Source organism: Sycon ciliatum, chromosome 9 (assembly GCF_964019385.1).
Source record: "Sycon ciliatum chromosome 9, ocSycCili1.1, whole genome shotgun sequence".
NCBI lineage: Eukaryota > Metazoa > Porifera > Calcarea > Leucosolenida > Sycettidae > Sycon > Sycon ciliatum.
The window spans coordinates 18,364,465-18,380,031 of NC_088651.1; the positions used below are offsets into that span (position 1 = coordinate 18,364,465).

At 47.4% G+C, this 15,567-nt stretch overlaps 1 protein-coding gene across 1 annotated transcript; it reads left to right on the forward strand.

Annotated features, from left to right (window-relative positions):
* Positions 1-1,103: 1,103 nt before the first annotated feature.
* On the forward strand, positions 1,104-7,026 carry LOC135824318 (proprotein convertase subtilisin/kexin type 5-like). Its single transcript, XM_065337052.1, has 3 exons — positions 1,104-1,248; positions 1,427-3,984; positions 6,889-7,026. The coding sequence occupies exons 1-3, from the start codon at positions 1,104-1,106 to the stop codon at positions 7,024-7,026; spliced, it is 2,841 nt and encodes a 946-aa protein (XP_065193124.1).
* Positions 7,027-15,567: the final 8,541 nt, after the last annotated feature.

Sequence of the window (15,567 nt, forward strand, 5' to 3'; positions counted from 1 at the left end):
ACCAAAAACTGCGAGCCGCGGTCGCGGCTCGACCTGTTTCCCGTACTTTGCATTGTTTTGTACGCCAGAATTTTAAAATTCAAATTTTAATTCGTTGCGCAGGCCAGAACACGAGGATTTTTTAGATTTCGCGCGCGCGCGCGCGCAGGTAGGTGAAACGTCATCAAAAATGTGGACCACGACGGCTGTACCGCGAATGGCGAGTGCCAGTGAAACCGCGCTGCTCCGCTGCATGCAGCCAAGTGCCGCGGAGCCGCAGTGGAACCCGGCCCTAACTGTCACGAGAACATAATATTATTATTTTTGGTGTAAATTCAGTAATCCTAGTAAGCCAAGTACGCTGCATTCAGACTACAGTCAGACCTCGCATAACCGCACACATCTGTTTTCCACAAAAAACATCCGGATAGGCGAGGGAACCGGATATCCGAACACCGTTTATGTTGGATGCATCACGTATGATGTAAATATGTAACCAGCTATTGTCTTCCGGATGGCGAGGGATCCGGATAAAAGAGGACCGGATAAGCGAGGTCTGACTGTATAACTGTAAAAGGCAGTAGAGTACACACTATCGCACGCCTGGAACCTGGCAGGTCCCCGACACCCAAACTTGAATGGACCTAAAATCACAGGTTTGGAACTGTTACTGTGAGCGTCTTGGCGTGCTATTCCGATGTGCTCCGTGTGGTTTAGACCAGGTGTGCACTGGCGATTAGATTATAATTATGGTTTCACCAGGATCCATTGCAAACTAATGCAATCTTCTCTTGCGACGGGCGTACATGTCCATGTACATGGCACATGTCAGGTGTTTGTGTGCGTGTGTTTTTGTGTATATGTGCGTGCACAGGTGCCATGCACGCGCGTGCATGCGTGTGTGTGTTTGTGTGTGTGTGTGTGTGTGTGTGTGTGTGTGTGTGTGCAGGTGTGCAGGTGTGCAGGTGTGCAGGTGTGTGTGTGTGTGTGTGTGTGTGTGTGTGTGCATAAAAGTGTTTGTGTGTGTTTGTGTGTGTTTGCGTGTGTGTGTGTGTGTGTGTGTGTGTGTGTGTGTGTGTGTGTGTGTGTGTGTGTGTGTGTGTGTCTGTATGCGTGATGCAAGCATGTGGTCAGGTGTGGTGAGCTATACATTTGCTGGTGGACAGATGCACTTTGCTCCTTTTGTTGCCATATTACAGAATGCGCTGGCGGTTATCCTGTCGCTCTCAGCAGTGATTGTTGCAAGTTCCGCTGATGCTTTTACTTCTGGTGAGTCTTCTGATTATTGTTTTATTACAATTATTATCGCCTGAAAGTGCTGTGGGAGCACGTGACCATTCTGTCCTTGTGGGTGTCACGCTGCAGTGTTACATCTATTACAGCACATGCCTTGTCCCCTGCTTACGGTCTATCTTTGCGGGTTTGCGTGTCTTTCCTCACTGTACAGATTTAAATGGCAGGACCGAAGATAGCAGCTACACACGGCACAGACAGCCTGCTGAAAGTGGTGCAGTTCAGAGGCAGGGAAAGAATGTTCAGAATGACCAATGTGCCAAGTTTGTGTCCTGGGACAGTAACAGTACCTCTTGGGTTGAGACGTGTCCTGCTGGCAGGTATTCTGCTGCTGGTGTTGCTGGTGCTGCTTCTTTGAGTAAGTGTCTCGAGTGTTCAGAGGTGTGTGCTACCTGCTCTGATCTAAGAGTTTGCACGTCTTGCAGTCCAAACTTCATCCTTCAAAACGGAGGCTGCTACAGGAGCTGTATGACTGAATATGTAGAGCTACAGCGAAACAAGGGTCCCAGGGCAAGTGTTCGACTCAGCTCCAGTGCTTCAGAGAATCTGCATTCGGTGTCCGTCCAACACGGTCGACTAGAAGTGCTCGATGTGGACGGCCACTGGGGAACTGTGTGTAACAAGAGCTTTTCTCGGCAGTCAGCTGATGTCGTGTGCAGGCAGCTGGGTCTGGGAATCGCCGCGGCCATTACAAGCGGCACGCACCCGATTGTTGGCCACGGGGCGCCCATCAATCGTGCCGGTATCAATTGCACTGGGAACGAGAGTTCCATACTAGAATGTCCAGCACAGCATCGCAATGCTGTGTTCTGCAGTCATGTTGAAGACGTTGAAATCAAATGTTCCGGGCCTAATACGAGCCGATCCTGCATCAAGCCCCCCTGTCTGCGTGGATTCCGCCCCATTGAAAACGAGCAAGGCCATGTTATCAGCTGCGAGGCATGTGACAGCCGGTGCATCACGTGCAGTGGCGCATCAGGGAACTGCTCCGAGTGCTCGTTCGGACTATTTCTCAGCCGGCCGGCAGGAAACGGAAGCCGAACCTGCGTCGTCAACTGTGAGGATGGCTTTTACGGCAATGTGGCGAGAAAGCAATGCCTTCCGTGTTCTCCATCTTGTCTTGCATGTGTAAACAGCCCGACCGGCGGGGATTTCGTGTGTACAACATGCAAGTCGAGTGCTGAGTATCCGCTGGGTGCAGTGTGTGTGGCCGCCTGCCCGAATCATACGTACGTGGACCGGCCGTCGAACGCCTGCAGGCTGTGTTCGGAGAAGTGCTTGACGTGTGCGGACGGTTATGGCAATGGCACCTGCACCAGCTGCCGGACTCCGCTGGTTTTGGACAGGACTTCGTCGTGCGTGCAGCGCTGTGCACCGCCGCGGTTTGCACTGCACGGCCGCTGTGTGGCGACGCAGTGTCCGGATGGCTACTATGAAGACATGGCCAACCAGGCCTGCCGGACATGTCCGGCCCTGGAGTCTTGCCTGAGCTGTGCCAATGCGACGCACTGCGCTCTGTGCCAGTTCCCAGCTCTGGAGGAACGCGGCAAGTGCGTGCAGCGGTGCTCGCCCGGTTTGCACGCAGAGGATATTCTTCCCTCGAGGCAGCGCGCTCGTCTTGTCGGTGGTACTTCCTTTGCCGCTGGCCGAGTGGAGATCTTCCATGCCAACCAATGGGGAGCTGTGTGTGATTTCACTTGGGGCCTGCCGCAAGCAATGGTGATATGTCGTCAGCTTGGGTATGGCAATGTAACCATAGCCTTACTTCCCAGGATGAATACAGACTTTTCTCCAGTCTGGCCTGCTTCTATCAGGAGTTGTCGAGGTGACGAGTCAACGTTATTGAGCTGCAATCTCGGTAGATTGGACACCCAGCGCTGCCACGATAGTACAGATTTCGCACGTGTAGTGTGTGGCGATGCGACGGTAAGGCGTTGCATCAGCCAATGCCCCCATGGTCACTATGGGTCTCCATTGACCGGATGCAATCGATGTGCTGCTTACTGCCAGACATGCCATTCTACGCCGTCGAACTGCACCGACTGCTACCAGGGATACTACCGGCTGAACTCTAAGTGTTTGGGGAACTGTCCGGACGGGTACTTTGCCGACAGTGTCAACAACGTCTGCACACCGTGTAGCAGTGAATGTGCATGGTGCTCTGGCGCTAGTACTAATTGCACCGGTTGTGGCCTAGGCAAGTACCTGCAGAACAATACCTGTGTGGCAAAGTGCGGCACCAAGTTTATACAGGATTCTCAACCGGAAATACGCTTAACCCAACTAACTTCCTTGTTCGAGGGAATCCTAGAAGCTTACTTTGAGGGACAGTGGAGACCTATTTGTTACGACGGGAAACCTCCATCTCAGTTCGGACAGAGAGTCTGCCGGGAGTTAAATCTTGGCATTGCTCTTAAAACAAGTGAGAGTCCACGCAATTTTTACGATATGAGCGTATTGAAAGTTTTTCATTGTTCCACATGGGACAGAACGATCACGGAATGCATTCACTTTGCTAACAGCTTCTGTTCGTATAACTATGTGAAGGTAAAATGCAGTGGACCAGACACATCGCGACGATGTCTGCAGCACTGTCCCACTGGTCATTCGGGCTGGTCTGACGGCCGTTGTCACCAATGTCATTTCTCTTGTGCTGAGTGCTTCGACCGTTCAGACTTCTGTACCAAGTGCAACTATGGATACGTAGCCGAGGTGAGTGATTGATAGGACGCTGCTGTCGCTGCCATTGCTGTTACTGCCTCCCACAGGCTCATTGCGCAGCGATTTGATTTGCAGAGGTTTAAAAACACGACAAACAGCCACCTGGGTGGGCATGGTCGTGCGGGCTGATGGACAGTGCATTACCGATGCCAGCATACCCACACGGGCATTACTTGTGCCTTCCCCGATAAATGTAAAAGTCTCCAATATTAGTAGGGCTGCAACGGGTACGGCTTTGGTCGGGTAACAGGCTTGGCTATTTTTATCCGGGTAGCACGGGTACTCTATCGGGTATTTTTTGACACAGTTTGTAATGTGAGTGTACATTTCCACTACATACTGTGTAAGCAGAAATATTCGTCTGGAATTTAAGGTAGCTCATGCCGAAATACTTTTTCCGAAAATTCACCAGTTTAACACCTTTTTTGCAATGCTATGGGTGTCCAGAATGAGAAAATCAATATACTAGGGAATGTAATTGGACACTTTGGAGGGGTTATGGCCCCTCGAAGTAGCCCAAACAAGGCGTTCTCTAAGAAAGAGACAGGTTTACATTGAGGACAATAAAATGCTTCCAACCTTCATCTGTTGCTTCTTGCAATCATGTCAGTAATTCCCATGGTATCAAAACATGTCAGGGTAGGTTTATCAGCAAAAATACACTGGTTGAAAGTACAGGTTTCTGTGCGAGGAGACGAAACAAGAATTCCGAACCCTGATTCGATATGGTTCCAAAATGCTTTGAAACTTAAATTTTGCAAAATTGGCCCGAAAGTGATTGTGTTTTTCTTTCTACTTGCATGGCACTGCGTCAGTATCATAAAATTATGTCAAAATGATGTTAGGTCATTGCACTCGTTTGACCACTGTTTGTAGAAACATGCGAAGAAATGATCGTCTCTCGCAATTGAACAGTGGGGAAGTATTAAGATGTCTTGGCTATCAGCAGTTACAATAAAACATCCATGCAGCATTGTGCATAGGCTTTTCTGACATGAGGCGCTAGTCGCTGAAGTTGTCGCTCGCAAATTCAAGCTGATTTATTCTTCGGCGATGTTCTAAAAGAGAGAAGCGGGTTTGCCAACTGACAACTGATCCATGAATTTGCCATCGAATAGCCACTGAATTGCCGCTGTGTTGAATGGCAACTGAATACCGCTATTGTCTCTCCTTTAGTAGCTGCTAGCAGCTGAATAGTGCAGTTGAGTTTAAATAGCAACAGAGACCTTCGCGGCACGAAAATTTGGTGTTTTCATAAATTGGGCTGGTTCACGATGAGAAACTTTTGCGATTCTATCTCTTCGGTCAGATCTTGTACTGTCTACGATCAATGTACGGAGGAGAGGTTTGCGGCGATTTATATTCGCGAATGTGTGATGGTCGCGAAAATAGTGAAATTTAATCTCTAGCAAAAGTTTCTCACTTGACAGTAGTCGGCGGTAGCAGCAATCTCTCCTTTGAATGAAAAAATCACGGTTCGCGTGAGGCTTGGCTAGATGCCCAGTTTTCCACAACCGCAGGAACACCACCACCCTCTATGATCAAGGCGCAGGTGCAGCTCTTAAAGTGGCGAGACGTGAGCAGTTCAGATCCACCACCAAAGTGATCAAAGACTGAAAATCCCATTCGCTGCATCCATGCTTCCCTCGTGCCAGGCCACGAGTTCACAGTGAACTGTGGATACCGGTAGCAGAATGTCTGGACAAACCTTCCACTTATAAGCAGGACTTGAACCTGGTACGGTTTGTTTCTCCATCACAGTCTTACAACACGATTCCATTACGCCTGCCTACTCTTTTGAGTGGCAACTGAAAGTCTGAATGGAGAAGTTTTCAATTGATCCCCCCCCTCCCCCTCCCCCCCCCTCCCCATTTTATGTTTCAGTCGCCGTACACTTGTTAACCCTCTTGGTTCTAAGTTAGTTTGCTACACACTATGCTAGGCAGTGTGCTCTGCTGTGAGGACATGTGCAGCAAATCTGTGTGCATGGTGCATAGCGCAACGCTGCGTAACAATGCGGGCATTTGGACGTACAAAAAGTGCTGTGGGTACATGTGTGGAACACTGGATCATCCGGAAAAGTAGAGTTAGAAGAAAATAGGGGTTTAAATTACCGTATTTTCTCTAATATAAGTGCGGTCCTTTATTTTTTCAGTGTACCTTCGCCCCGTGCTATTAATGGAGACGTTCCTTTATTGGAGACTGTTCCATTATTATTTCAACCTCATTTCAGAGGCATGTTGCCATGCCAAATTCATGTCAGACACACACATTTCAGGGTTTTTTCGCCGGCACTGCATTTTAGACATTACACGGTACATGCATTTTACCAGGTACCGATAGACAGTGTGCTTATAATGGAGACTGAGCACTTTATGTTTTGAATGCCGCCCCAAGGTGTTCTATTATTGGAGACGTGCTATTATTGGAGACTGTGCTTTTATTAGAGATAACACGGTATCATGATTCCAGGCGTAACGAAGGTTCAATATAGCTATGTAGAGATAAGTAGAACAGGTGCTGTAAGACTGGGAATTTTCCGTGGTGTGTTATTTTCGGTATTCCCCATAATCAGCGGTTCGGTAGCGCGAACATTTCGGTACACCCGATTTCTGTACTGTAGTCGGCTTGCATGTATATCCATTTTCGGTGCGATTTATTTCCTGTAAAAATCACCTGTACCGAATGTACAGAAAATGAATCCCCGCCGAAATTATCCGGTTTTAGAGCCGTCTTAATTCAACTGTGTGTTTCTTGCAAAGAACTGTGGCAAACACCAGCTTGCAACAGTGAGAACCGTGTGCAGGTGCCACTACACACTTGGTGGGTCAGGCATTTCTTGGTGTTCAAGGGACCGTGCTCCTCTTCCTCTTGTTTGGGTGTCTACTGAAACAGGCAGGCGAATGCAAGGTATCTTGCAGCTCTGACTTTTACAACGACCGTGGTGCATGCGTGCAATGCCATTCATCCTGCCTTCATTGCAACGGGAGAAGTGAAACCGACTGCATTGAGTGCAAGCATGGTGAGTTCTAGCTACATTGCACAATTTTATTATTGGGCATTCCCTAGCCAGGTTTACAACATCAGTGGATACAGTGGGGTTTTCGCACTTTGAGAACTACATCATTCACAACAGCAGAAAGGATTTCTTTTTCATATTGGGTGTATTTTTTACCGTAGGACGCAGTTTTGTACTCGTTGTGAACTGGCTCATTGTGCCCGTACGTTAGGGCAAGGTCAACAGAAATAAACCCAATGCACACTGCACAGATGTCCGAAATTCACAATGGCGAGGATTCCCAGATTTAATACCTAGAAAGCTCAGCACCACAAGGATGGTGCAATATCACAAAGTCAGAAGAGAACAGAGACAACCGGCTAGGTCATTGTTGTAACCAGCTGTCGCAGGATTGCCTTAGCTTTGCTTAACAGACGAAACGCAGCACTACCACGATGACCTAGCCGGTCTGTTCTCTTCTGCCTTTGAAAACTCTGTAGGTGCGTGCATGCCTGTTTGAGTGTTCATTGTGCGCTTTACATGCGCATTTACCCAATCAAGCCCAGCCTGTGGAATGCAGTCCCCTTTCCAGCATCATCCCTGTAGACAGAGTTAATGGTCAGAGCTATTGACTAAAAAAATAAATAAATTCACGGTCCGCGTGAGACTCGGCCAAAGGTCCAGTTTTCTGCATCCGCAGGAACGCCACCACCCTCTTGGATCAAGGCGCAGATGCAGCTCCTAAGCGGTGGGAGGTGAGTAGATCAGACCCACCACAAAGTGGTCAAAGACCGAAATCCCATTCACTAGCTAGACTAGCTAGATATTATTTTTTTATTATTGCAAATAGCGCTGAGTAATTACACGAATGTATAAAACCATCATTTGCTTCCGGGAAGGATTTACAAAAATAAGATAAAACACCATGGCTCAATGCAACTGCACATACGAAAAGCTGCTTCTATTGTCAAGTTCAAGAGGCAATGTCAGAAAGACGGTAGACTGTTCATGATGTTCACACTGCAGGGGATAAGTCAAGGACGCGGCTCGGCAGAGGAAGATGAGTGCTGCGGGGTGCCATTCCACCGTGACTTATCCCCTGCCAGCTGCCGCAGCTGGTTGAGGCATCTCTACTAGCTAGGTATTCTGCGGACAAAAGAAGATTGCAAGGAATGACTTCAGGGCTCTTTTTTAGTGCAGGTGGCAGAAAGCACATCTCGATGGCACATGTACTGCATGTTCAACACCCAACCGAGTCTTCCGGATCCTATGGGATTTTTTCAAATACGCTTTTGCTACTTTGCCGGCATCCAGGTTTAGATCAGCCTTTCCCACACAATATTTTCCATGTACCTTGTATTGGTCATCCATCCATATTTTAAAAGCATGGAGAGATGTGAAAGAGTTATTGCTCAAGATAGTCCATCGATTCTGCCTCGTTAACCCTGTAAGGTTCGGTAGACAAGAGACAAGTAGCTTATTAGTTAGAATACACCAAGTCGGCAAACGAAGCACAGAAGCCATAATAATTTCGACTAGGCCTTTTGTTCCCTTACGCTTCAAGTCGAATACAAATGTTCGGTTAACGTAGGAGTTAACCATTGTTAACAGTCACGCACCATTGCTTCGCTGTTGGCCTTTATATCGGGTTGCATAACCCTCCTTACGTGTGTGCACGATCTTGCTCTCTCTACATACTGCCGTGTATCATTGACATCACATGCCCACGCTCTGCGCATGCGCAGATTTCCTGTGCGCACAACAGAGCTTGCTGTCTTTCCAGTTTCCTTGCCTGCAGTCAGCTTTCAAATTCTGACCCACCCTCTTCATCCCATTTCTTACTCTTACACTCCACTCCACATATTTTGAAACACACGGATGCGGGCACTCCTCCGTAACTGGCCTCTCGCGCACTACTATTAAACTCGCATGGGTCATAAACCGCTCCTGCTCAGCGCAGGCCGACCCACCAACTTGCATGGGTCACAAACCGCTCCTGCTCAGCCCAGGCCGACCCACTTGGTCACACACAGCTCCTGCCCTCGGTAGGCCGATCACACGATTCGTTAACGCGCACTAATTTGAGGCCGGCTACTCTGCCCGACATTCCCATTCTTCCAAACTTCGTCTGCACGCGTGTGTGTCTACTCTATACTCTAGCATGGGGAGTAGAATGTTAATGGTGATTAACACGGTAGCAAGCAAGTCCTTATAACCGGCACATTGGCGGTCAGAGCATAGACCATAATTATTTGGTCTATGCTCGGACCGCCAAATATGTTGTTGGCGCCACTAGCGCTATTTTTCAAGTGCTATTTTTGTCAATTCTCTGACCGACAAAGTGCCGGTTATAAGGACTTGCTTTCTACCTTGTTAATCACCATTGTATTCGACTCGAAGAGAATTGGTGCGAAAGGCCTAGTCGAAATTACCGTACTCATTCGATTAGAAGCCGGGGCCTTCTATTTTTTAATACCAATTTTGAGGAGGCTTCTATTCAAGAGGGGCTTCTATTCGAGAGGGGCTTTTATTGTTTCATTCCATACCAGTATTCCAATCGAATCTCTAAATTTTTCATATTCACAGCAAATCGGCCCCATGTTAGTTTGCACACACTACGTCGACCAGGACATGTACCAATATGAACATGCACGAGATTTTTTTGTGCACTTGACCTTCAGACATGGCACTACCTGGTCACCCCATTCTTTGCAAATAGTAATTCGGGCTTCTATTCGATAGGGGCTTGTATGTTTTCAAACAGTCCTTGTAGGGGGCTACTATTCAAGATGGGCTTTTATTCGAGAGGGGCTTCTAATCAAGTGAGCACGGCACAGTCGTCCCTCTCTAATCCGGCACTTGTTTATCAAGCACCCTTGCAAACCAGCACACTTTCTGGCAAAACGGATTTTTTCAGTTCATTTTCTACGCTTTAATCCGGCACTTGAATTCCGCGTCCGGCAGCAATTTTCTGCAAAAAATCACTCAAACTGTACATAATTTGATTTTCTAATCCAGCAGTTGTACATCGCATACCATACCGGTGCCAATATCCTATGCCAGTGCATAGGATATTCCCAAGTGTATGCTATAGACATGGCATGTAACAGACAGGCATTCCACAAACTTGTGACAAAGTACTTGGATTGACACAGAAAATCCCTACATTTTGACGTACGACACAAACATGTACGTTTCTAGATGAGCCGGGTTGGAGGGCAGGATTTGATGATCCAGCACCCTTGTTTATCCTGACAGAAAATGCCGTTGCAAAAGGTGCCGGATTAGAGAGGGACGACTGTATATGGCTCCTGTGCTTCGGGTGCTGATTTGCTTTCCTCCAACCAAAATATCTATTCAATACACCAAGTAGAAACACCTTTATTTAGAAACACTGATAAGATTCAATCTGTCAAAGACAGAGAAGACTCTCCAAGAGATGCATACGCAGTCAATAGAGCTAAAGTTGTACAACATTATGTCATAACATAACACGCCCCTTCGAAGATAAAATCCATGGGTGTCAACCGGACCCAACATAATAAACACAGTAAAATAATAATAATAGTACTCTCACGCCCCTTCGAAGATACCTAGTTTTGTCAACAGACAAGATGAAATTACATAGGTATGATGCCAATACGAGACCAAATGCTACAGATAAACAGTGTCGCGCATATGACTGTCCAGACGTAGATGTAATGGTGAGACGGTCAGGCGTATTGCGAATACGAGAGGTGCGGCGAACAGGCTGGGTAGCAGTTCAACAAGCGATTGCTTCACAGCGTCCATAGCGACTGTGTGCACCAGTAGCCAGAGAAACTCATTCTTGGCTGTCAGCAGACCGCGGAGAGGCGCTGCATGTTCGGCGATGGCTGAGCTGAAATCACTGCCATGGTTGACGAGAACCATGAATGATCGCAAGTCAGTTCGATTTTCACTGATCTAGAGGTCAATGATGGCGCGGGTCTTTCCCTGGTCTGTCTTCCAGCCGGACTTGTTTATCACTTAGCCCCAGAAGTTGATCTCGGTCTCAGCGAATGCAAACGTCTTGGCTGACAGCGTGAAACTGTACCGACGAGCACGTTGAAGAACTTCACAAGTTCTTTCTAGGTGCTGCTCAAAGGAATCAGTGAAGACTTGACCTTAGAGAATTGCTCAATACCAGCGAGTGCTGCGTCGGTTCGCTGGCTGAATTCGTCGCCAGCATAAATCAGACCTTGTGGGTTCTGTATGTACTCGAATCAGCCCCTGTGTGATGGATGTGGTCATGCTTCTGGACGTGTCGTCCTCGGGGACCTGCCAGTAGCCGTGGCGAGTACACTGTGTGTTACCAAGGTTGGATACGACATCACGAGGTGCGCGCATGGGGTGTGCGGGACGGGCGCCTTGGGTGTTAAGCTTTGTGAAATACACTGTCATCCGGACTTCTGCAGTGCCTTTCTTTTCTACAATGACGATGAGGTGACAACACTCTGTTGGCCTTGAGACCGGCGCAATGATGCCATCTGCGACCATCTTGTCCAGCCGGAGTTTCACCTGGTCACGATAGGCGTAAGGTTACCAACGGGCATTGTTCAACTTGAACTGCTGGGCGTCAGGCGCGAGTTGGATGTGCATCGGCTGACCGTCCATGGGTCGGAGCGTGTCCACTGCAAACACGTCAGCGAACTGATCGAGGAAGTCTTGGCGGATATGCACACACTGGTCAAGTGTAGGGTTTCTGTGCTTGGTAGAACGGGATGTCCCTTGTGTCACTGAAGTGATCTGTGGCCAGGTAGGCGGCAAGAAACCTAACGCCTTTAGCGATGAGCGCAATAGCAATGCGGTACTGAGTTCGTCGTCACATGTAGACGAACGGTGTGTGTGTGACATCATGATTGACAATCCTGGTGGGAACAGTTCCCAAGCTGGTCAATGGCTGGCCATTCACGGCGACAACATAGTCGGGGTCAGGTTCGAGATCAGCGACGCTGCCGCCAAGTCTGCGGAGATGACTAGCACCAATAGCATCAACATTCGAGCCAGTATCTGGCAACCACTCTAACGTGCACGACCGGTCGTTGTCGGCAAGACGTGCTGACAGCATCACTTTGTCACTAGCTTGCACAGCGTGAATGGTGGGGCATGTGATGTTCTTGTCGTACATTGTCGCGAAGTGGTCCATGCCCTTGCATTTACGGCACTCTTTGCCCTTGGCAGGACACATTGACTTGGTGTGCTGAGATCGTCCGCACTGCGGGCACTTCGCCGGCTTGTCAGCTGGAGCAGATTTTGGCTGACTAGTCAAAGCGGATTTGCTTCGTTGGTATGAGTATAGCGTTGGCACGCTGGTGACTTCACAGCGTATAGCGTATAGTGTTAAGCGTATAGCATATAGCGTACATTTCGCGTATCCCCGTACGTTAGCGTATTCCCGTACATTAGCGTGCGGAGTCTGCCTGTGTATAAAAGCTGCTGCTCACGATTCTTTCGATGCCAATTAATTTCATTGCCAGTTATAGTTACATTTCAATTGCCAGTTAATTTACCTTCATTTCAGTTCAGTTCAATGTGTTAATATAACAGTGTGTTCCCTGAGACCCTTGTGTATTTTTGCCTCCGAGAGACTGCGGCCTGCTACAAAATTGGTGGCAGTGGTGGGATTCGAACCCACGCCTCCGGAGAGTCTTTTCACGGTATTTAGGGATGCCGGTACCATGCCGTCACCGGTCTGCTGTGCGCCTTCCTCAGCCCTGCAAATCTAAGCCGCTGTTTCCAGAGTGAGGGACGGAGGTGCCAGGAGCTTATGGTGTGTATCATCATTAGCTCCGCGAACTATGATGCGGTCCCGCATCATGTCATCCGAATGTCCGGATCAAAAGCCTGACGAAGAGCTGATACCCGAGTCTCACGACTTTGACTGGCGAGATGCTGACTCACAGCATAGTCGTTCCAAGCTTCCTATCATGCCGTGAAATCGGCCATGGTGGCGGTGCTCAGCAATACTGGTTGCTCGACAGAAATTGGTTCCCGACTGTGAGATGTCAAGGCGCTACGTGGTACCTGGTTGTCGCGCGTTGTGTTCTCAACCAGTGTGGTGATGCGAGTCTCCCGTGCCTCGGCCGCTTTCATCTGCTGCTGCATCAAGGCGAGCTGTGATGCAATCTCTGCGCCGATAGAGAAAATTCCAGATTCCGTCATCACGACAATTCTTATATACAGTATAGCAGGAAATTTTCGGACGGAATTTATTTTTGGACGATTTCGTACACGGCCTCTTTTGTACTAAAATTAATTCCGTACTAAAATTTGTTCATGTGAAATTAATTCACACTATAGCATGCTAGCATGCATACTGCTTGCAAACATGTGTATTTAGCATGCAGCATAGCTACTAGCTAGTACGAGGTGATTTGTAATTTTTTAACATTGGGTCATTTCTTAACAAATCGGTAAAATATCTCATTGCCAGCGCATGCAAAAAGTCACGTCAAATTTCTTTTTACCATTGCCATTGCCAATGTTCTGTCAAGTTCGCCTCCAAAATTGAGACTGATATTCCTTCAGGAAGTGACATTGCAAGAGCTTTCAGTCTGCATGTGCGTGATGTTTACGGTAAAATAGAGTATAAGAGAGTCATAGCCGCTGGTTTCAACCTCCAGTGACAACATATATTTATTTTAGCTGAAGAGGAAGCATATGATAGCTACATACTGGAAACGACGCCTGAGAAGGAGGAATGTTGGTGTGTTGGCCCTGGTATTGGCCAAACATTGGCAATTACTGAATTTGCTAACAGGTGTTGATCACAATTGCACATGAAATCAGGGTGATACACCTATTGCTATGCAAGCTTGAATGGCTTGTATTTGGATGAACATGATCTTGATCCAGTCTTGCTGGACCATCCTGGATACGTAGGGTCTCCTTTTATTGAAAACTGACTTGAAATTGTGCCACTAAGGCCTATTTTACCATGATGTTAAGAAATGACCACAACAAATAATATGCGGAAAAATTGCCATTTTTCAACTGCCACCTGCTTCCCAACACCAAGGATTATGTGAATAAGAAACCCAACATTGCAATCCAAGGACATCAGTATTACATTTTGAGAGGGAGAAATGGAAAGATTCACACCTCGAACCCTACGGAAGGCTTTTTTTACTTTCGTGTCAAATAATGACGAATCACCTCGTACTGTGCGAAAATATAATCCGTACGAAAGGTCGAAATTCGGCTTTGTCCGAAAATATTTCCGTCCGAAAATCTCCTGCTATGCAGTATTCTGCTGCAAATAAGTACACCTATGGTACATGTTCAATTGCTACAGAATTCACTTACAACTACAGATTGTAGAATATTCCGTACTCAGGCTACTAGTAGTTCACTGCGCCATGATAGGTTCGATAGACGAGAGACGAGTGGTTTATTAGTTAGAATACACCAAGTAGAAAAACTGAGAAGTTTCAATCCGTCAACGACGGAGGAGACTCTCAAAAAGACGCGCGTGCGTGCATACATGGTAGAGCTAAACTGGTACGACATTACGTCAAAACATTACAAACTCTTTCACTGCTGATCCAGTTTCCTCCTGCCGGCTAAGCTTTCAACGCACCTGCTTTCATTTCAAAACTGCATGCCCGTCGCCGAGCAAGATCTTTAGCCATTTTGGCATTCGTTTTTGGATTTCCATGATCTATGGCTGGTTGGAAAGGCCTGAGCCAAACGAAGGCTCCCTGGCAGTTCTGAGCTCCACAAGCATTCCAGGGTCACTTCTATGTGCTCTAGAAGAAGCCCCTACATGTCTCAGGGTCGCTAAACAATTTCATAATACATTTTCGTTCCCCATCTCTCTCAAACTACCGTAAAGTCTTGTAAAAAAGCCGTACTTGAATAGAAGCCGCCCTCGAATAGAAGCCGCAATTTTAGGCCCATCAAATCACACACAAGCCTGGTTTTAGTGTTGACATACATAGAAATACCTGTCTTGTATAGAAGCCTGTCTCATATAGAAGCGTGCAAAATTTCACCAAGAAAGTCATAGAAGCAGCGGCTTTTATACAAGACTATACGGTAAACCAAACTTCACGGTTCAGACTGCGCTGCAAAGCTGAGATCCAAGCGCTTTGTTTGATGCCCAACAAGTATGCGCTGTGGCAAAGGGAAATCTAAAAAAGCGAATCGCAAGCAAAAAGGTTGACCTGATGACCAAAAAGCGTATTTTTGCATATATTTTGCAACTCTATTCGTCCTCGCGGACTCAAATCTAGTCCTGTCGCAAAGAACTAGTATGGCCCAGAATCTGCAAAAACCAGGCTTAGGTTGATAATTTCACAAAAATGACGTTTTCCCATTTTCAGCTTCTACTGGGCATGGGAGGTCAGGAAATAAAATATTACAGGTGTGGGTCGACTCATAGTGGTATTAAAAGTATCTCAAACACACCAGGGTATTGTTTAAAAAAAATCCAAAAAAACATAAAATTGTTATCACAGGGGGGGGGGGGGGGTATCACAGGAAAGAAATGAAGAGATATTCACCAGGCTGAAGGAAGAGACATGGATGATTTTTGTTTAGGTGACAGGAAAAGG

Coding starts and splice junctions, on each gene's coding strand:
- LOC135824318 (XM_065337052.1), top strand. CDS start 1,104: ATGTGGTCAGGTGTGGTGAGCTATACATTTGCTGGTGGACAGATGCAC. Junction 1,249..1,426: donor CGCTGATGCTTTTACTTCTG/GTGAGTCTTCTG, acceptor CTCACTGTACAG/ATTTAAATGGCAGGACCGAA. Junction 3,985..6,888: donor ACTATGGATACGTAGCCGAG/GTGAGTGATTGA, acceptor CTACTGAAACAG/GCAGGCGAATGCAAGGTATC.